Genomic DNA, 24,491 nt, shown 5'->3' with positions numbered 1-24,491 from the left:
AGTTGTAAACATTCAATATCCAGTTTTGTCTCTTTAAACGGTGAAACTTGCGATCGAAATTTTATATAGTGGTCATGTTATCCATGTTAAGATTAAGCGGAAAATGTGCAGAAAGGAGGATAATATATGTAAATATTTAGACGTTCATCGTTTTGAAGAAATATTTGAGGCTTTTCAAGCTTCATTATCTCCGGCTTATGTCCAAGACTGGGTTAAAAACTGGAAGGATCCTCAAAACTGGCCACTTTTACAAAACACTTCAACATATGCCAATTGTTTAGGCGATATCGTTCTTTTCCTTAAAAGGATGTGATTTTAAAAATGATTTTAGTAATGCTAATTTCTGATACCAGGCATAATTATAAACTTGGGACTTTCACAATACTTAAAACATCTTGATATAAACAGATTTCCACCGCTTGTTCAACAACAGTAGTCGATATCAAAACACGTTTCTTCATTTGCTTGTATGTTTTGAATTTTCTTCTGTGATTACATATTCTCTTATACTTGTCCGTCTTTTGAATGCTTTTAAATGAAACTAACAAACATGGTTGGTTTATTTCCAAATATGGACTTAATGTCATTCCAAAGAATCACTTACCTCAGGTGTCAAAATGCAAGGTACCCTGGTCCTCTGACGTGTTGGCAATGACTCGTCTCATTATCTTCATAACTTCGTTATAATATTGAAAACAAACGACAGGAATTCTGTTGATGTTTTATTGCATGTAACAAATATCACAATTTTCGGGCGTAGAATAGCACTCTATTAAGAGCTAAATATAACGTAGATCTGAATTGAGCTGTTTCTTATCGAGAACAATGGGAACAAGGAAACACTTTCATTTCCAGTTACAGAATTAAATATGACCGGATATTTTTAGTACATGATGGTTCAAGCTGGTTGTTGCAACAAATAAAAGTTACATGAAGCAAGACGCTGAACCGTTTACCATAAAACAGAGCTCGGTAGAATACTCATTACAATAAACAAATCTCTATCGGACACAAATTTGATAAGTTAATCCGTATAGTCGTGATTACACTGATTCATTAATCCGGATAACAAGGTATCCCAACTGCTGAAACGTCAAGTATAAAATCTCTGCAGATCAAAATATTATCTATCCTGGTTAGCGATATAACGTGGTTATTGATATTTGTCAAAATCATAGCCAAAATTGGATAACAATTTTCAGTATTCCGAATATTCATTGCTGTAGATTTGTTGAATATTGCAAACTTGTAACCAAGCCAAACATATCCAAGCTTATTGGTCAGGAAATGACTACAACAAACGCGATTTGGATGTCCAAACCTATGATTGACAAAGTATCGTGCATAATGTATGATCCAAACATTCCGATAATTTCTGTGCGAAACAGTTACCCAATTCCTTAAGGGTATATGTTCCCTTTCTGCAATTTGTTCATTTGTGAAATAGTTTGTTTTATATTTCACTTTGATCCGAATATCGATATAGAATAAATATGGATGCCCACTATGGCAGCACTCGAATTTTCATATTTATCAAAACCAATCATTTATGACAGATAATTACGATGCGACACCACAAGATATCGCTTATATATCAATAATAATGTGGCCCGTATCCAAAGCATTGTAAACAGGACTTCAGTCGTTCCACCGAGTACGGAAATAAATACAAATAGATCAGGAAAATATACATCAATACAAATCTATATATTATAAACATCTGCATAGTTGCTAACACTTATATAAAAATACTGACATCGTAATATACAGATCTAGTAGAATTTGGCACAAAGAATATATTGAATACAAAAACGGGTTCGCCATTTCGTTACTGCACACAAGCCCAGTCTTTTAGGTCAGGATCATAGTCCTTATGTTGGTGGAATATCGCTCCATGTCTATTTCAGCGGTCAAATACAGACATCTCTTACGATTCACTTTGTAGTCGTTGAATTAAAAACTAGAGCACGTGAGGGTCGATCACAAACGAATATGAATAACGATAACGAATACTGAAGTCTAGCAGCGATATAGGTCTACTATAGTATAATTTTGGTATATCGAATATTGAAGTTAACACGCTGGGATTGCAATTTCATTAATCCAAACGCCTGGTAGAGCCTCGTTTTAAATAGTGTGACAAATGTCCTCACCAAGACCAGACCTCCATTTATACGAGACCTAACCCTCCCTATAGACCCTAGTTATTCATCCTGGCTACGGATGCTAAATACCATCAGAATTGTTGTAAAACTTTCTAATATCAGTAAAAACCCGGATTTGTATGTTCAATGAAACATCGTTTACAATATCGCTTGACCGCTCTATAAGCATCTACGGTCACGTGACAGTCTTGTATGTTTAATTGTTGTAAGTTTCGACATTGCTTTGCTATCGCCTTCACACCATTGTCCGTGATGGCGTCACAGGATTTTAAACTTAATTTCTTTAACTGACTACAGTTTTGAGCAAGTACTAGCAAACCTTCGTCTGTGACGTCACATTTTCCAATATCAAGGGACTTAATCCGAAAACAGTTTCTGGCAAGAACGTCCATAGCGTCGTCTGATACTGCTTCACAACCGCGCATGTTCAAATAACGTAACTTCCGGCAGTGCTTTGTCAAGTGAATTATACCGACGTCTGACACTTTGTCACACTTTGCGACACTCAAATATCGTAAATCGTCCAGCTTGGCGAGTTCACATAATCCAAAATCTGTTACCTTGCGGCAGTCACTGATGCTGAGCTCGCGAATTCCCGTGCAGTAGTGAGAAATAAACTGAAGTCCGTTATCTCCGATTCGAACACATCGGCGCAAATACAGGAACTGTAGATGTGAACAATGAAGAGCAACTGTTCGGAGTCCCTCGTCGTCCAGAGCGTAACAATCGGTCATGTCGAGAAATCGGAGGTGGATTTGACGGAGATGATGCGCAGAAGCTTGCCTGAGCATTTGATCCGTTAGGCTAATACTTGTGACACAGGGACATCCTGTAAAATATTAAAACAGTGTAATATTAGTGATATTTAGGTTGTCTGTGAGGCAAATACCTACAATCTGGGGTAAATAGTGCTATTTACTTTTGTTTACATTTTGTATGTTTATTACATTCGAGATTAAATTCGTCGTACCGTTTTTTATATATCGGGTTTATTCACGAATTGAGAAACGAAGTTTTAAAATACAATGTCATAATTTTGAACTTTGATCCATGACACAGCTCCGTGTAAGTGATATTAAAATATACAGGGTATTGATAACATCGTATTGAGAGTCTAAGTAATCCCGACATCTAAAAAGATTATTCAACAGTCTGTATTTGAATTCTCGTTCGACCATATGCAGCTACACAAAACGTGTGACTCCAACATGATAAATGTGCATTTAAATAAAAAAAAAGTGTCAAGAATTTATGTATTTAAATACATTTCTTTACACATGATGCGATCCATGCATAAATGGATCTATTCTTTGATCAAATAGAACTCCTGTACGTGGAAGCGTCTGAATGACTAAGATCAATTATATTCATAGGAAAAGAAGAACCACGCGAGCATGCTGAGTAAAAGATCAAGAGGTTGTAGCATTGTATCTCGTCATGTTTCATTTATGTTCTGGCAAGTTCCTGCACTTTGAATTCTTTAGATATTCATTTACCTTAAACCGAATCAAAAACAGATCGTCGTAAATGTTACTCAGCAATTTGTTTTCGTCTTATGGGGTTTAGGGTTTGTACGAGTGTGGAATAACATCAATGAATAATAGGATCCCTGTTATAACTTTATACGTGCCGTTTGTGTGGGATTTGTCTGATTTGCATGTCAATATGAACAGACTGACAGGTAACGTGTTAATTTCAGCTGTCCGATTGATTTACTATACTTAACATGCATTACAGCGAGTCACTTACGAGCAATGTTTCACAAAATGTAGCATTATGCGGAAACAGGAGAAAAGAAATCTTTAAAAAACATAATCAGCAAGTCATGTTAGAACATCTCAATTACTCCATACGCATGCGCGTCACTGTTGTATCAGAGTTAGCTCCCGTGTGTGACTATATGTCCGTGTTTTAATACCAAGAAAATACGATTATTGCCGAGTAGAAATACTCTTTCGTTCGTTCGTTCGTTCGTGTGTGTGTGTGTGTGTGTGTGTGTGTGTGTGTGTGTGTGTGTGTGTGTGTGTGTGTGTGTGTGTGTGTTCTAATACTGTCGGCCTTGGAAAGTGTGGTATCGATTGTAAAATCTGCACATACACGGAATTTATCGATTACCGATATGCAGTAACCCAAAGTTTCTAGAGATTAAGAATTTGATAATATTGAGTAGATATATAAACGTACATTAAACAATGAAAATCAGCGTGCAGCTTTTTTTTAACAAACATTTTTACCATTCTCAAAGTATATCTCTTTTAGACATTTAAATCAACATTGACAGACTGTCATTCAAGGAGATTGCTGGCTTGTCCATATAAGATTACATTTATAAGGAACAATGACACAGTTCCCATATTTAAAAAAAATCCTGTAATATGAAGAAAAGAAAGTGTTGACATAATCAGTTTAAGTTTGAGATATGGAATTTTACCAGAATAGATTTGGCGAAATTTATAACAATTTTGTTTTAAATAACGTTTGGTATTTTGATATCTTAAGTGGTGGGTTTGACAACTGATGATAAGCTTTCTGAAATGATTGCTTTAGAATTTCTACAATAATGGCGACCGTCCTTAGCAGTCCTGACAACTGACAAAAAAAATCTGTAGCAATTATATATTTTCTTTATGTGGTGTGTAAGTGTCGGTTGGATTTGATTATACTCGTGTTTTGTAGGTGCGTTCGATACCTATACGTGTCGTGTAGCAATAGGCGCGTTCGAAATAGCCCCGTGTGTGTAATTATAAATTCCTATAATGGCGGATGTTTTGTCGCGTACACTGGTCCGCAAAAACAGATAAGGTTGTATACAGTTAAAGAAAGATTTGTTATCTTCTGAGGTAAAGCGAACTAAAAGTAAATTACCAACGTATGAAGATATACAATACATTTATATCACCATAGAAAACTTCCGGTCCGCCTTGTATCATGTAGCGAATCTTTCTGTAATATTCGTCATCAATCTCCACTTTATAACATAAAAGTTGCGTTACCTAGAGAATTTTCTCCTCCAACATGGAAGAATTGATTATTCAAAATCGACAATTTCTTGAAAATTTGCATTCTGTTTTCGAGTTTCGGCTAGTCAAGACTTAGGTTACTACAAAGTCAAAATAAACCCAGGAATCAGACATTAACGGTCTTTGAAAAGCCGACCCCACCTTCTCCGACAAGTACACAAAGCCATTGTTACATATAGAATGTCTTACTCAACCTTCAGTTTTGTGTCTACAACACACTGTTTACATTCTACAGGCTCTATTTGTATTTGAGACGATAAACAAACATTCGCGGGAAAACATGTCGTCTGCTTCTTTCAAATCTAAAATACCACTATTATCTCCCTAAAATACCTGTCGTTAGCGCTTATCATAACTAGCCCGCCATTACGTTTTTAATACAATTATATATCCTTTAGAAAGAGACCTACAAGGAAACTTTGGACGTAAATAGATTATCTCTCTTTGATATACAAGTGACCTAAGTTTGTTACCACGGGTTATGGTGCGTACTATTGGTTACAACACTAGACAAAAGGTCGAGACATCGGCCGATTTGTAATTTAAATCTCATTTATAGGGTCCTTAATTAACTCGGCAAATCTCTCCAACTTTCCGACTATAATTACTTAGATTACCAACTAGTATATCATATAGCTAAGGCCTCTTTTTGTTTGGGCTAGCCTACCGACATATTGACATATTTCGTGTTTTCAGTTCACTACAGCAATTTGTATTTATTAACGATCGAGGAGAGTATAGGAGAAACATAATCAATTACCCCTGAGTGACGAAGGCAGAGAAACCAAAATAATATTTATAACGGTTAGCTCTCGAGACAGCCTTTTGTCATTTTTTAAACCGCGGAGCGATACAACTCGATCTCCATCACAGAGAGTAAAAAGTTCTTTTTAGTCCTATTATTGCCTCAGGTAAACGACACGTTAAGTACAACAATCATGACATGACGTCATACGCAAAAGACTCGTTATGTGAAAGTTGATATTCAATATTGATTTATCAGGCTGAAAGAAATCTGTGTGATGCACCAAAACAAATATAAGCAATTGTAATACGTTTATCGAATATCCTGGATTCAGGAAAAGATTCGTTCTTGCTTAACGCTCGAATTTTAAGCTTTCTTTCTAGAGTATACTGCATGCAGACAAAGCGTTTCTATCACTGCCTGAAATGAAAGTCTGATGTACAGAGGAGCTTACCTGTCACATCAAGATGTTCTAGGTTGACACAATATGACGTCACTTCGAAGAGCGCCTCGTTCGAAATATTGGAACAACCTTGCAGTTCAAGCCTGCGCAATTCGGAACACCTCTTGGCGATCGTGTGAAGTCCTGCATCCGAGAGTCTTTCGCATCCGTTTACAGAGATGCTTTCCACCAGAACACAAACGGAAGGAGTGTTTAAACTGAGTCTCTTTGTGAGGTATTTCAATGCCTTATCTACATTGATACGTCCATTCCTAATCACAATGTGTCGCCATAGTAACGGGTCCCATACAAGGTTGTACCATCGCGTACACACGCGCGAACTTTTGCAAAGTTGGTCAGATGGCAAATTAGAAAATATTTTCACAATAACTTCATCGGTAATCAAGTCGAACATGGAAAGTCTTGGAGTCCTGTATCTCGTTCCTTTTGACGTCATTTTATCACTTTCCTGGAGTTCGATTCGTTTGATGTTGGTTTGTATTTCCTCCATGTGTTTATCTAGCTGGTATTCATAGGCAGGATTCTTGTAGCTGATCTTTGGTGGTATGGGGGTGTGCTGCATCACGTGCGATGACGATGATTGATGAGACGAGACGTGAGATGCTGAGGAATGGGTGTTTACTGATGATACTGAGCGGTTTGACATCGGCGATGGTGTCGACATTCTGTAGTGCATGTTAAGATCTTGCGGATGGTAATGGTTTGGATTTCTATGAGATGGGGGTGTATTGGAAGGCCACGGTGGGGGTTTATTTCCCCTGTCTCGATCTCGTTCCTTGTCTCGTTCTCGCTCTTTTGACTTCCGGTCATGTACGGGTGTGACTGGAGCGCCCTTAAATGTGGTCATACTAGACCCATGGGAGTTGTAGGAGGGAACATCGGACGCAAAGCCTGAAGAGGAATCGTGAAGAGAGTCAGCCTTCTGGCTGTTGTCTGAAAAAAAAATAAAGTAAACAAATTATTGTGTGGAAAACAAAGTACAAAGATTCTCTTTGTTATAAAATTTAAAAAGTACAATGAAAACATCCACAATACATCAGTAACCAGATTAAACACGGACTCATTAAAACACGTTATCATATATTGTTTTGAATTAATTTTAAACATAAATATACACGGGAAAAAAAGAATGTCACACAAAGCCGGAATTGTAAAGGGGGGTCACTCTATATTTATTTTCCCAAAGTGCAGATTATTTATGTACCAGAAATGCGTCACGTCCAGGACAAAGAAGTACTCATATCAACATTAAGGTTTATACGTGTCATGGAGTCTCCCAGCTTTATCACATTTTAAGTATGCTATGAAAATTCTAACAAAAGATTTCCTATCTGCACCAGGCACTGCTATACACAGAAAATGTGAAACTTGACACGAAATCAACAGCAACTCTAACACAGACGTTTCCAATTCAGGGAATATTGGATTTATTTCGAACGGTGCTCGTAATTACATTTACATCTATTCTTAAGGATAAAAATTGTTTTATTCAGTAATCCAGGAGCCCCTTTGTGATTAATGCGGCGACGACCGTTCGGTAGCAAGATAATGTAGAAGAGATCCAATAACACGTGTTTTCTATTGTCAATGAACGTAAGTTCTCTTTAATAGGAGGCTCCATCGAATTTACTGGTCATCCTGTTATGAACTGTTCATCCACACAAGTCATGGGAATATCGATTTAATGTGATATTACAGCACCATAATCCAGTTTGAAAAAAATCATCATTTTGTCAGACATAAAAAATATAATTCCGTCAAATCATACAGTAATCAACACAAGCATATCCTGTAGGAGTTGAATCCGTTTAGTTTTTTTCTCGTTGAATCTATGTTTCCAAATGCCGCTAGCTAAAATAAGTGTTATTTGTTTCGCTGACACGCGGGACCTGTTGTCGTTTGTACCACGGAAACACAGCAACACTCAAGAGAGAACGCTGTCTTACGCGAGAGAGAAAATTAATTTATTTGCTTGAATTGCTCGAATGTTATCGCGATAAACTTTGTCCGTAAAACGAATTAAATAAAAGTGAGTTTTCATCCAGTTATTTATCTGATAAGTATTTCACCGAGCTATTTAATGTGAAACGTACTATTTACCTAGTTAAGCAGTAAATACCACACAATCTGCAATTGTGCGTGCCCCGACCTCCATGTATATTATGTTACAGACAAATATAATGAAAACGAAAACCAACAACAGTTAAAGTCAAAGATTGTACATTTCGATAAAGTTATAGCTGTGGTGTACAGGAATGGCGTTACAACTGTATCATCTATGACATTTAAGACCTAATGTCAACAGAAAAAGAACCAGACGGCCAACGTCAAACTTTATTTTTAAAAAATCTGTCCTTTGTGCAGACAGACTTGAGAGCTGTTTATTAAATAGTGGTAATGACGATGAGCTGTAAACTAGTAATCTTGTGGTGAGATATACCTATATATAGAAAAGGTACAAATTGTTTTATTCTACAGACCGGCCTCCTCAGCGCCTTACCGCAAACATAGAATTCAATTTCAAAATACGGCGATTTGAACCTGTAATTAAAGTAATATGTTTCTTTCAGGAAGATTGCGTTTACTGGTTTAAATATCAGACTGGCACCATTATGTGAAATATACCTCAGAAAATTGACTACCATGAACAAGTATGTTTTATAACCTTTTGTATATAGTTTTTACTTATTTCTAGGTGTAAATTTACATCTTTTGTTGTAGTATTTTAAAGAATTAATCTATGAGATCGCTAAGTCTACATTGCTAGAAAATGCGTATAAAAAGTGATTTGGTTTTGTTCCGTTAGCTTACAATCACATACTGTATAACTAATCTTACAACTCTCCAGATACTTCCTTTTGTGATGTTAAATGGACGAAAATTGATTTTCAAAAAGTCAGTACGATAGAAAATATCATTTACAACAGTGACGTATACTGCACATTATATTACACTAAAATTGTAGAATGAAAATACATCGGTTTTCTTTCTTTCTTTTAATTCTCCAATACCAAACAGCAGAAAACGGTTTCATATCCGAACAATGGTACTTCACGGATGATATTATCTAGTTCGGCCGATATTCCGTAAACACTTTGGAGTTGCGGTAGTAGCAGAATAAAACGTTTTTGTGACCCACAAGTTACAGTAGATATTAGACCAAAGAATTCTAACGATCCTAGCAGCTCGATAGTGTTGCGTTCGATAAAACTCTCCACAGGACATTCCTAACACGGATGTCGCCTGGTCATTGAAACACAGAGACAGGTATGTCACAAACAGATACAGCCAATCACCAAACGATATCAGACTGACAACACTTACCAGCGACTAGTGACCGGCGGAACGACGGGTGACAGAGAGACGGAATTGATTACAAACCTCGGGTGTACACGGATAGTAGAATACAGTAACAATACATATTTATCAAATAGTAGATACAAGCTAAAACTTCATAACATATTCCCGTCCATAATAATGAAAGTAGAAAACGAGATTTATTTCCGTATTTTGTCAACAACATCGAAAGATATTTCGCTTCAAAAATTCTTGTGTATACCATAAAATCTGTTTTGTGGACAGCGCTATATCACAGCGTTAAATCACAGTGTATCATTTGGTATCGAAAAGATGGTACATTACTAAAACCAGTGCTCTGACAAAAGCATCTAAACTTATGATCGCTGCAAAAAAAAATAGGCGTGTCCGGAATTATAACCCAAGCGATCCCGGAATTATAACCCAAACGTTTCCGGAATTATAACCCAAACGTTTCCGGCATTAGAACACTCTATTTGTATGTCATAATGTAATCCGCGTCGACCTTGACAAACGTATATTGTGTTTGAGAATATTAAATATTGACGACAAGCCCTTTGAAACCAGAACGTTAATTAAAAGGGGGACATGTAGCCAATCTATTAAAAGTATACGATTTTTGTATTGCTGTACATTGAGAAACAGCTCAAGCATCCAAATACCCTGTTAAATCGGTAGGGTGGTTCGGAGCAAGGTCGATGTATTTTGAGTCATTATTACCGTTAGCTATATGTATTTAAGTGTCAAATTAAAAAGGTTTTTCTTGTTTATCCTTTTAAGATTGTAGGCCAGATATTGTAACACTAGCTGTGTGTGTAAGGTCGAGTTGTCTGTAATCAACTGCTTGTAATTAACAGAGATATCATTACACATACAAGCAATGACACGTAATGAGCTGAGCGAGGAACGTGTTGTACCTCCGATCAGGCGTGTCCGTCTCACGCAACTCGACAAGTCTTTGGTGGTGTGACCATTAGAAGCACAACATTGGACACGAACTGGACACAAATTTGAGCAGCACATCGATGAATGTAATGAAAATAGCATTACTGCCAATCTGCATTGGTCAAATATCTACATAGCCCTTCAACGTTAATAGTGAATTGTCTTCTCAATATTCGTGAAAGATGACTGGTCTTATATCATGTTTACGAAAAGCAATAACATTTGAATATGTAACAGCACGGACTAAGTCGTAACAGGTACATTGAGGCATTATTTTTTTCATAGATACTTCCAAAATAATTATTCTCAATTGATAATTTCATAAAAATCACGCGATTTCAATATCGTTCATAACCTGACCAAGTCAATGTGCGATATAAGATTGACATGCCGAATTCACACGAGCTGGCGACTCTGACACAATAATTCGATGTTGTATAACCATGACAGATTTTCATGGATATTCAACTTGTTAATTCCGTGCCGATTATATCTGGGTAACAATAAACAGATAAACGGGACGTCGGTTAATATCCACATTCGTTAAGTTAATAAACCTCCGGATCAACACGAGGCTACGACACTTCTGACAGTACGTGATATATCACCACCAGTAATAACTGACCACGGTACGGAGTCAATAATTGTAGATTTATTACCCTCATATCAATCAGATCACAGTACACCGGTCAAACCTGGAGAAGATCTGACCACAAAACAGCACCAGAGATAAAATCTTACTGTAGAAATATGTTGTAAACTGGCGGCATTAGACTGAAGTTCCCATTTACGTGTTATATTTGAGTATCGATTGAAGTCCATTATTTACTACCAGGTAGATCAATATTATGGTCAGTGACACGACTTGAGGTACTTAGAGTCAAGTTCATGAAAATACTTTAGCATTACAATATGTCAATATTTAGAAACTGACTAATGACACTTAGTATGTGACACATCTGGAATATTTCAGTCAAATTATTCAAACCATGACGATGAACAACACATTTTAATCAACAAAAGACCCTCTCCCTCTCACACACATTCTCAATCGCAGTAATAATAGACGTTTTGTTTCCACACATAAAAGGTTTGGCCCACATGATGTCCGTTCTACCGGAAACGTAATAACCTAATCTATATTTACAAAACAATGCCCCTATTACAAATATTGTCACCATGACGAACATATTGTAGGACATAGACAGAAAATCAACATCCATTTCAATCACAAGTGTATGTAATACAGAGGTTTGGAGATACTGAATTGAGAAACTCGTCGGAATTTCGGGACGGAAATTTGTCAAACAATCGCTCCGGCTGTTTTTGTAGTGAAATTGTCTGTTAAGGGATTTCTTTAGAAAGTATTATCAGAATCTCATTATAGATAACAACGATGTTTAACGTCAGATAGTGAACACGTTCTGTGGTGTTTTTGTAGTCCACTTGTGGTCAGGTTAAGATAAACATCCAAGAGGGAAACTGTGTTTACAAACCCGCCCACCACACTGACGCTACATCGGTCAGTGTTCTTACATGGTCTCTTTGAAAATCAATCAATAAAAATCATCAGTATCAAAACTAGATTGTTCTCCTTACATTCCAATCACCAACGAGCATAACGCCTCTGACGGTCAGTTCTTTATTTTATACCCAATAATTCATTAATTAGATACTAATCATATTAATTGATAAAGGTTACCAAGTCTAGGTTACAGACATGTAGTGTTTCCCGTACATCTCAATCACCCACGTGACGTAACTCTTGTTTTAAGGATTTTTTTTCTTCTATTTCTATCTTACTTTTAACAATTTTTTTCAAACATAAGGAAGTTCTGTTTCTTCTCAAAGTTTACTGGCGACATGATTATCTACTCCGTAGTACAAAACTGTTATTTCACATTGGCTGTGATAGCTTTAGAAACAATCACTGTCCCAAACATAAAATGGAAAATTTTCCCGATGGAACTTCGGACACAGACAACTTCAAACAGAAAAAAGCTGCGCTTACCATGTTGAAGAATAAGATCTCCTATATACAGCGGTTGAATTTCCGCCATGTCCTTCATAATGCTGACCAGTGGCCAATTGTCCAACACTAGTAGCTCGTGCTGTACCGGTAGTGTGCTAGTGTCCGTCTGGGTACTGTTCAAATGTAACCCCAGTTGTCCTTACATTCCAATTAACTTACTCGATATTTCAGAACCTATCCTATTCAAATACAAGTTTCTATTTTTAAACAGGCGGTAAATAGAGACACACAGGCCTTAGCGATGTGGACCAGTCAGAACGCCTGTACAATACAGCCTAGAACGTAGCTTTTATCAGTAGTGTCAATACCTGACTGTGTATCGATATCGTCCATTCACCTGCCCTGACAACAAATGCCATTTTAGGTTTTATTTTAAATAACTTCCGCCGGTGAATTAACCAAAAATACCTTCCCTTTTCAAAGCAACACGAATTTTGGCTCCAAGTCTAAAGCTGTTTCTTTTACAAATCTAAAGATATATAATAACCCGAAATAGTTTGTGCGTGCCACGAGTTGACTGGAGAATTAAACTTCAACAATGCACTCCCCTTTGAAAATATTTCTGTGTTTAAAATTGTTTTCATACTTGGATTTAATTGTCCAAATAAAAGAAAGCACGCCGTTAGAGGTAATATTGTTGTCAGTTGATAACACTTGTTCGACAAGACTAACGGGCCTTGAAAACTGGCCGGATATCTTTTGTTTCTGACAATGTTTGATGGTCTCGTTTATGGAGCGATAGTGTTAACTAAGCCCTTCGGCTAACCGATCGTCAAACCGATTAATTTTGATCTGGTGACAAATTTAGTCCTGAATCAATTTTCTAATTATTTCTTTTCTATGATCCTTATCAACAGATATCGGTTTAAAACTGATAACATTTCCTGTTGTATCAGTACCTCGGCCCAGACAAGATCTAACACAATAACGAAGTATTCCGTAACGTTTAGGTTAATTCATATCAATAAAGTGACTCTCGCTAACATGTCAATCAATTTACGTCATCATATGACCCTGACTGAAACGAGCTTCGACCTTGCAACCATGTACAAAACCTACGTCACAATTTTACAACTAAATCCAAAATTTGTCATAAACTTTTTACCAACTTCAAAAATTCTCCTATCATATGACCTTGAATTGAGACGTTATGACCTTGAAACCACGTTCAACGCATACGTCATCATTTGGATATATTTGATTTGAACTAGTTTTATTTGTTTAATATAGGCACAAGTTATCACAACTAAGAAACGTTTTCTCTCAAAAATGAAGTTTTACATAGATTTAACATATCTACAAAAGTACACACTGTATAAATGTTAGAAGAGAAGAGATGAAATCAGAATAGAAATTGAGTAAAGCCAAGGTAGAAGTAAAACCGAGTATCTTAAAAAATGTCTTACCGGACTGAAAAATATTGGCATTTGACTCATAGCAGAGGTTTTGAGAACCACACAGGAGAATATTAATTGTGACGTTACAATAACGAGAAAATATTATTAATTAAAATTTCACGTTGCCTTATATGTAATGTACAATAAAAAAGTAACATTTTCACATCCATTACCACATTCACACGCTGAATCATTGATAATATTAACTCTAAACATGTCAGGATCTTACAATGATCTCGGATGTCGTCATACGACCTTGATATTGACGCAATGTGACCTTAGATCTAATCCAAATCTAAGTCATAATCTTACACTCATATTTAACATCATTGTCAGTGACTCTGACTGAGATACGATAAAACCTTAAACCAATCTGCAATATTAACCGTGGTCACGTGACCTTTATTATGACGAAACTCTTCAAAATCAAGCGTTCGTCATATGACCTTAACTGGGAGTAAATGTGACCTTACAGCCATATCTCACAACGTCATACGACATTAATGTGATCGAGAGATACAACGATCTCCAAACCAATGACCTGTGTGATCACTTGTTTATATAACGAAGATAAGTATGAATTAGAAATCCAAGGATTAGCGTTTGATGTTAGAAATATTACATTCATAACATACTTCTCATTGGTATAAGGATGATCTATTGAATAAACGTATCAACAAACCAAGCCGACCGTAGCGACATTCGGACTCCATCGGCAGTATTCATAGCTAGTAATGCTGAAGTATATAAGCTCCATCACAAGAGAACGCTAAGTCTATCAATGTGTAAATTCTTCCACCATATTAATTCCTTTGTGGACACGGCACGACCCACATGGAATGTATTGCTTTGAACTCTGTCACTGATAACGGTACTAAATACCTGAACGGATAAACGTTCTCGTCCATCAAAAGACATTCACACAAATCCGAACACCCACACAAAATTATATAAACCTCGCAACAGCAGTGCCTTCTAAATATCAAATATATGTCAATATTTTAAAAGTAACGCCACAGCTGTTGCAGCTCTGAAACAGTTTCCCATCACATTTACGCTAATCTGTAACATAAATTAAATCATCTAGCTTTCAATATCATTAAAATCAATTAACTGATCATTACAGATCACAACAGATTCCAGATGACTTTGCCGAATCCAAGAGATGATTTCCTGAAACTGTAATCTATCTTATCTAAAAAGTTCGTTATAGAAATAATGTTCAACAGTTTCTAGATGTGTAGCAGTAATGCAGCTTATTTTGCGACAGTGGAGTGAATTCTTTTATACCCTTTTCACGATAAGGAAACCGGCAAAACGTGGGAAAATCAACACTACGGGGTAGGGGAGGTGGGGGGGGGGGGGGGGGGGGGGCTGTGTACGATACACGCAATGTTCTGCAGAGGCTTCGGAGGAGCTCTGCTTCAATAAGCATTCTGGAGGGTTGCGGAGGAGCTTTGTTTCGGTAATCGTTCTGGAGGGGTAGCGAGGAGCTTTGATTCGGTAATCATTCTTTCTGGCGGGGTAGCGAGGAGCGGTTTCTTTTTAAATTAGGGTGGGGAAGCGGATATGTTTGTATGGGATTTGCCGATGTTTTGGGGTTTTACTGATATTTCGGGACACGTTCCGGAGTGTTTACTGATATTTCGGGACACGCTCGGGAGTGTTAACTGATATTTCGGGACACGTTCGGGAGTGTTTACTGATATTTCGGGAAACGTTCGGGAGTGTTAACTGATATTTCGGGACACGTTCGGGAGTGTTTACTGATATTTCGGGACACGTTCGGGAGTATTAACTGATATTTCGGGACACGTTCGGGAGTGTTTACTGATATTTCGGGACACGTTCGGGAGTGTTTACTGATATTTCGGGACACGTTCGGGACTGTTTACTGATATTTCGGGACACGTTCGGGAGAGTTAACTGATATTTCGGGACACGTTCGGGAGTGTTTACTGATATTTCGTGACACGTTCGGGAATGTTTACTGATATTTCGGGACTCGTTCGGGAGTGTTTACTGATATTTCGGGACACGTTCGGGAGTTTTAACTGATATTTCGGGACACGTTCGGGAGTGTTTACTGATATTTCGGGACACGTTCGGGAGTGTTTACTGATATTTCGGGACACGTTCGGGAGTGTTTACTGATATTTCGGGACTCGTTCGGGAGTGTTTACTGATATTTCGGGACACGTTCGGGAGTGTTTACTGATATTTCGGGACTCGTTCGGGAGTGTTTACTGATATTTCGGGACTCGATCGGGAGTGTTTACTGATATTTCGGGACACGTTCGGGAGTGTTTACTGATATTTCGGGACTCGTTCGGGACTGTTTGTCGATATTTGAAATATATACATGAAATATGACGACACTTTAAATGACATTTGCTTGACTTTATCGTTTTGGGGATATCGACGTCATCTTACATGGCTTATCTCTAACTGACCAATCAAACACAGGAGGCTATTTCAATCCCGGAAATAACCTACATAGAAGTGACTAAGGTTATCGTCAGATGTGATAGCTTCCTTGCTAAGAACTTATCTCCAACTAATGTGAACTGAGAGCAGGTTATCCGATATATCGAGTGTTGATTGTTGTATATCTAAAACGTTATAAGTAAAACAAATTATGTTTGTATGAGTTCATCGGTTCACTTTGATATGTAAACAAGGGCAGAATGAAAATATGAATACAAAACCTGTTAAACGAGTCAAAAACTCCATTTATCACATGATCGGTATCTTATCCAGTGAGTTCGTCCGTGTTATAAGTTTGTGTATACGTCACCAGTGTTGCATACCCTGGAGTATTTTTATTGGCTGTCCACTCGACTGTAATGTCATGGTATGGACAATAACGTGACGTCATTAATTGAAAATGGGGCAACGTTTAAGTTTAAAACTGTCAAAATGTATCTCATATTATGTGATAAAATATCTTAAATTTGGTTAAACTTAATGTGAAAGTTTTAAATTTTGATCGACAGAGTTCGCAAAAATAAAAACACTCGTTTCCCTATGACGATACTATACACGTAAAACGATAGTTAAATCACAAAATACTTTTACAAATAAAATCATTCTGAAGGTATTGAGATTACAAAACACTACATCTGTAGTTCTAAAATGTTCATTGAAAAATAGATTTTTTTCTTCAACAATGTTCCATCTACCTGCTATATCTACATAGTAATAGAGTTGCCATTTGGTCAATGGATCTTACTGATATAACAACAAGCTGTTCCAATTGCTCCGCAAATTTAAGTCAGAAGCTCAAGATAAATTTGATTACCTGTAATTAATATTAAAGCAAACGATGGCATGTTCCTATGACACGTGCCATATCACAGAGTTTAAGATTTCGGCGTCAACAATGCGTGTTATTAGATCATAAAAGTAATTTTCAAAACATTGGATGCCTAAATTACATACATCAATTTCTTCCTATAAAATAGATAGGTATCATAATATTTATAAACGCACTTTGTGTAAGTTGAACATCTGTCCCATATCAGTCCCAATTTCACGACAAAAATATAATTTTGAATGAAATATCAGAGGCGATTACGTGTTCAGCTGTAAGCTCTTTGTAATCTAGTGATGAAAATTCCACAAAATTTATCAAACATCCGTGTCTGCTAGTGCAAATATTCAATCATTCACCCAAACACATATCAAACACAGCGGTACCCAGTTAGAAAACTACCAATCGCGACGGCTCAAGTGGGGAGCCTTGTTGCATTCCACTGTAACTATCTTATCAAGCCAACTCCAACACACAGTTCCCACAGCTGTGTGGCTGACATGTCATATATCTTCTTCAATTCTGTCAACGTTGATATTTATTTAACTCATACGGAATAATCTTTGTTATTAAACTTGAATTTCATTATTTTAATATAAAATCTGTGGCCATAGTTACAAGTTTACAAAGACTACCAAGCTTGTTAAATTTAGCCGGTCGTTATTTAATGCACTTTGTAGACTGTAATGATATCTCTGTGGCGATATTTGAAGCCATTTTTTCAGAAAAATGAGTTTAAAACGGTGTTATTTTTCCTCTTTCTTACATTAATGAATATTGGAGTCTGTTTACACAGGCTGTGCTGTGGCAGTCCGTCTACAGTAGACCTCGTGGCCGTACACTCCTTATCACTCGGAATAATAAACTTTAATAGCCATATTATCTGTATACCTCTACAGAATAATGGAGCTTCATGTCCCCAGTTATAAATGAAGAGATACCAGACCTATGAAATAAGACGTCAGGACTTTGAAATTTACAATTAAATTTGAAAATTAAAATCTTTAAGGCCATTCTTTATGTCGGCTTTGGAAATGATGTGGATGAATGCCGTAAAGACGATATCGCATAATAAGGAGTTATATAAGTATAATATATAGACATGGAGTATATACAATGTCTGGTATCATCTGACAAACTTAAAGCTCGTCAAGTTACGCACAGATCGGCAGGGAAATCAAATACACTGTGTCCCGTATCGTGTTAATTATGGTTACGTATTCGGCAGAAGGAAAGTGTAAAAATGAATAGATTTCATAAAAGATAGGATTGTAACGTAAAAGTGCATAGGACTCGAGGTCACCACAAAGTCTGTCGAGTTAGTATGATTCTTGGTGATGTTAACATATCATTGCCAAATGAGTCATTTATAAGGAGACGTCCTTCATTCATGTGTAGAGTTGTCGTTCCTTGTGAACAGATTGACCAAGTCTACCCCTATGTAAGTGAGTTTTCAAAACCATATGCGTGTTTATATTATTTATAGTCTAAGTAATTCCATTCATCAAACAACAACGAATTTAACTTATTAGTCGTCTTTTTCTGCAACATGAAGACGTTGTATAAGGTTCTAATATAAACCATCAGAAAATGCTTGAAACGGCTACGACAAACAAATATAACATGGGCGAATGCAATGATTGAAAAAATACCTCGCATACAGGAAGACTACTTCACGGTCTAAGTCACTGTTTGATTTTTAACGGGTGTTCTCTGTATTCATACACAGTAGTGTTACAAGAGGTATGCTCCTCCAGGTTGTTACCATATCATAGCTGTATTTCAGTCCCAAAGATTGAAAAACACGACAATACAAAGAACGAAATCGTCGTTTAGGCATCCAAACGAAATATTTAATACTGACTTGCGAAAAATTAAAACCCCGAAGAAAGAGATGGAAAAATCTTCGAAAATCAAATACGTCAATTAGTGCAAAAATGACAAAAATGAGGAAGAGGATTTTTAAAACAGGACAAAGATTTTGAAGAGGAAGAAGTTCGGTATCAGGAGCCGGCCGCAAAAATCCTGAATAACATCTATTATGACAGCTGTAAATATATAATGCGGTATTGTACCTATTACGTCAGCTTCTGTGGATCACGTGACCAGTAATTCACACTGGCGTCGTTATCATAGCGGTGTAACACTTCTACCTAACCATCATATCGTAATAAAATGTATCAGGTTTTACCATATGGCATTGTGTGTTTATATGTCCTTAGTGGATTAACGAAATATTACAGTTGCCATGACCGCCCCTGACTCGCCCCTCACCCCAGGGTGTCACATTATCACTGTACCTCGGTTTCAGGACTTCATAAATCATCATTTCGCACGTAAATTTAGCAGGTTTTAGCTTCTCTCTTGTCATTTATTAGACTACGCTACTGTTATTGCATTCAGTTTTTGTACGAGATGTCTACGAATTCTGCTCGCTGATGAGAACTAGGCTAAAATTGGGAAAAACCTTGTCTTTCAAAAATGCATCCACAACATAAATTCACGTGTCCATAAAGATAACTGACCTACTTTTTAATTGATGTTACATCACAGGGATTTGTAAACACGCCCTATAATTAGGATGTAGGGAGACTGTCCAGCACGTCTCATGATGTCTAGCTACGGTTACACAGGGACTTGTAAACACGCCATATAATTAGGATGTAGGGAGACTGTCCAGCACGTCTCATGATGCCTAGCTACGGTTACACAGGGACTTGTAAACATGCTATATACTAAGAAAGTAGGGAGACTGTCCAGCACGTCTCATGATGTCTAGCTACGGCCACACAGGGACTTGTAAACACGCTATATAATAAGGAAGTAGGGAGTCTGGTCAGCACGTCTCATGATGTCTAGCTACGGTTACACAGGGACTTGTAAACACGCCATATAATAAGGAAGTAGGGAGACTGTCCAGCACGTCTCATGATGCCTAGCTGCGGTTACACAGGGACTTGTAAACATGCTATATACTAAGGAAGTAGGGAGACTATCCAGCACGTCTCATGATGCCTAGCTACGGTTACACAGGGACTTGTAAACACGCTATATAATAAGGAAGTAGGGAGACTGTCCAGCACGTCTCATGATGCCTAGCTACGGTTACACAGGGACTTGTAAACACGCTATATAATAAGGAAGTAGGGAGACTGTCCAGCACGTTTTATGGTGCCTAGCTACGGTCACACAGGGACTTGTAAACACGCTATATAATAAGGAAGTAGGGAGACTGTCCAGCACGTCTCATGATGCCTAGCTACGGTTACACAGGGACTTGTAAACACGCTATATAATAAGGAAGTAGGGAGACTGTCCAGCACGTCTCATGATGCCTAGCTACGGTTACACAGGGACTTGTAAACACGCTATATAATAAGGAAGTAGGGAGACTGTCCAGCACGTTTTATGGTGCCTAGCTACGGTCACACAGGGACTTGTAAACACGCTATATAATAAGGAAGTAGGGAGACTGTCCAGCACGTCTCATGATGTCTAGCTACGGTAACACAGGGACTTGTAAACACGCTATATAATGGCTATCCAGGGGGTTTATATACACTTTCTAGGATGCTTCTAACATATTTATACATCAGACAGAGTTGTTAGACAAGGACCTGAGCATTTGCAATAGAATGTTGAGCAACGAATCAACTTCGACTGGATAAAGACACATGATCCTGTAAACTCACTAACGGAGTAGCGTGTATAAAAACAGACCAGCTTTCTTTATAAAGTTAGGGGGTGCTAATATGCTTCTGATATATATGTTAGTGTTTTTCTAGATATGTAGATTCTAAATTAAGCTGTCTCACTGTGATTTTACTTACTAACCGACGCTACGAGTCCTTACAACCCTATATACTAGTGTTTGATCTATCGACCGATTTTAATCGTCTTGTCTTGGATGACAGTACAACTCACAGACCCTCTGTACAGACTTGTTTAACAGTTGTGATTTTTACACCTGTCTTGTGTAAAAAAATCAACTTACCTGAAACGAAATGTAAGGTATAAATCGCCTAACCCGATTCCAATTACACCAAGGGAGATGAAAGAGACACGATGTGAAGATAAGCAGAATGACTTTCCAGATAATTACAGTCTTGAAGCGTCGAAAGAAACGCTAATGATTCCTTATTTGTCACTTGTGAAGCTAAAGCGACAAAGGTCAGTCGATAAAGGAACATGTAAGAGCGGAAACCTCTCGGATTTATTGAGAGTTTTCCTTTTTTTCTTTCTCAGTTTCCGGAAACCATAAGTTAAATACTGACATGAACTTGTATGTCACGTGATCATCTTTGTTTTCCTACATTTCCATCCATGACAGAACCTTTCAATTTTTGATGTAAAACGAAACTACAAAATAGTGATCACGTTTTAGATTTATGTTGCTGTATAGAGGAGAGTCGTGATATTGGCCGGATATGACGATAAAGGACGCTACTTTTTAACAGGCGCCATTGTCCCCTGTAAATAGATGTTTTATACTTAATGGCTTTTCAATATACGAATGTCATGTAGCGAGTCAAAATTTACAAAATACCAGACACAGTCCACTTTTATTTAGTAACACGAATAGTGATGTCACCGTTCGCAGTGGTAAGACCAATCGAAAATGGCCGTTGGAGAAGGGTTAGTGATTACAAGAGATATGGAATCACACTGAAAACTAGTGGCTCCAAGAACATATAATTTTGTAACAATGACAAAAGGTCATTAACCTGGTACTCGTTCGTCCTTCGTGATAAGTTAACAAACCCGAAGCAAGAAGCTTGCTTCGTCAGTCGGTCGGCCGGTTGGTTGGTTTAGCGCCCCGTGAAAAGCCAGTGTCGTTTTTGCCGAGGTAGTTGGCGGTTACCTCACTGAACAGCATACCGGAGGCCCGTCAGATCCCACACAGAGCAATTCGGGTAAAGTGTCTTGGCCAAGGACACAACCTTGTCAGTACAAATCGGTCAGTTTATCAATTTCCAGCGAAACACAAACCATCATTGGTAGGACGCGTCGAGACTGTCAAACACCTGTCGTATAAATGTTTTCTTTGATTGATTGTTATTTTCGTACTGAACTTTGGTACTAGATTGTACTGTATGTTAATGTTTTACATAAATTTGCCATCAATACATGTGAAGGCCATGTACACCATTGAAATATAAACCGTTTCTCAGTCAGAATTGCCAGCCTTGAACAAGACAAACAGTTAAAGGCAAACTCCGTCACACATGAAAGCGATAATGATATATCACTGGTTTCTCAATTGTTATCTCGGTTACCGTGATGGAAATTTGAAGAAATGAACGTCCCTGTACAATGTTCTATCACTGGACATTTATTTATTTATTTGTTCTGATAAAGGTTTCGTCTAGATATATGTTCACATGGGTTTGAAAGCCTTGGACGACAGCGACAAAAAGAAGTATAGAGGCACGAGAAAAATGACGCAGAAGTATTACATAGCCGATAGGAAATTTGTATTGATCTTATTTTCTTCGCGTTTTCTTTTTGGTGAAGATACACTACAAGAGTTTAAATGAACTGGATTCCCAGCCAAACTTTTATTATTTCACGACTACGATAAATAAGTTGGTATTTCGGAAACCATGTGATTTTTCCTCACACAGGATAACACTGAATGATCTGTTGAAATAAACTTTGAATCACTCTCGGAACACTGTGGTTTAAGCTGTCATTGTGCATCGACCCCATTTGGTCCAAATTGCTCGGCCTGATTCTATCCCTATTGTGATATTAAGAAAAGAAAGAACATTAATTTGCCAAACTGTTATGCCGGTAGAGGACATCAGCTCCGCCGGAAATTGCCGAACTAATATTGGACATTCTCTACAGATTTTACATATGGACGCGAAAATCGGCTCCCATTAAAGACTTAAAATTAACTACAAAGTCTATTAAAACGTTACTACACAGAAGTGAAAAGTCGTTTGTATACTTAACGCGAGGTGTACACACAGTCCGGGTTTAATGTCAATACTAACACATTGTAATGAAATCTCGTTAAATCGGCCCTCTTAGCTCGGTAAACAAGAGACTTCATATACATGGTACGGCGTAATGTGGAGAGTAGTGACAAATCTTCTTGATATCAAGGATTGTGACATCCGGGGACACAACTTGACTCCCAGAAACTACTCCCTTAACCCAAAGATTTCACCACAAAAAATGATCTAGTTACATTTATTGTAGTTAAATAAAGGGTTTTACAGTGAAAATAAATAAATTGAAAATAACTGATGTAATTTCATTCCATATTCTACATATCATACAGCGTCCGTTTTGGTGCCATATTTTGGGCCATAATATACCTCCACACCCTTTCATAACAGCGTGTGTTGGAGGCGTAGCATTGCTCTATTTAGAGGTACGTGTTTCAAAGGTATTGAATACTACATCGTATTCACTGCAATATCCAACCAAACCCCGTCTATAGTTCTACAATGGCTATCGGAATTATGTGGACAAGAGAAAACACACTGCAATATCCAACCAAACCCCGTCTATAGTTCTACAATGGCTATCGAAATTATGTGGACAAGAGAAAAATATACATGTATCTCTGCAAATACAGGTTATGTTGAATTCCAGGATGGCATATCGTAAAGAAGGGTACGAGTGTTTAACACTCCGACAAATAGGTCCCAATCAAATGTTTTAATCATCACTCTATATCTATAAAATCGTGAATATATTTTAAGATATATTCTTAGTGTGTAACCCAATGATTTCACACTCGAAAATGTCTACCACAGCGTAACGTACGGTACGATAATTGCGGTGTTTTTGAAGCAAGCAATTATTCTGCCGACTTGTTATCCAATTATGGTGAAAAGGCATATCAGGATACACTTATATTTAAATCATTGAAAAATAGAGGCAGGATTTCTATCTAAATTATGGGAAATCATAGTAATTATGTTGTACAGTAGTATCGTGACGCGCCTCAATAATTCACAATTGGGACTCTTCTACAACTATAAGTAGGAGCGTCAGCACGTAAAAGTCGGAATATATCTGGTTATGTTGGAAAAAATCGGGGGTTTCACTCCATTCGCCGTTAGAGTTGAAATAGAGG

At 37.4% G+C, this 24,491-nt stretch overlaps 1 protein-coding gene across 2 annotated transcripts in view; it reads right to left on the bottom strand.

Annotated features, from left to right (window-relative positions):
* Positions 1-1,662: 1,662 nt before the first annotated feature.
* LOC132543666 (F-box/LRR-repeat protein 7-like) overlaps positions 1,663-24,491 on the bottom strand; it is a 29,341-nt gene continuing 6,512 nt past the window's right edge. The window contains exons 1-3 of one of the 2 annotated variants that reach the window (XM_060207181.1): positions 12,668-12,731; positions 6,385-7,326; positions 1,663-2,994 (exon numbers count right to left, since the gene is read on the bottom strand). In XM_060207181.1, the coding sequence (XP_060063164.1) occupies positions 2,264-2,994; positions 6,385-7,326; positions 12,668-12,725 (1,731 nt within the window). In that variant the 5' untranslated portion in view covers positions 12,726-12,731 and the 3' untranslated portion in view covers positions 1,663-2,263. Of the gene's footprint in view, positions 2,995-6,384; positions 7,327-12,667; positions 12,732-24,491 lie in introns of those variants that run through there. The other variant, XM_060207180.1, reaches the window with a different exon arrangement.

This window comes from Ylistrum balloti, unplaced genomic scaffold (genome assembly GCF_031769215.1).
Source record: "Ylistrum balloti isolate Yb309-2 unplaced genomic scaffold, AGI_CSIRO_Ybal_v1 Utg369762, whole genome shotgun sequence".
Lineage (NCBI taxonomy): Eukaryota > Metazoa > Mollusca > Bivalvia > Pectinida > Pectinidae > Ylistrum > Ylistrum balloti.
This window is presented reverse-complemented; position numbering and strand designations above follow the sequence as displayed.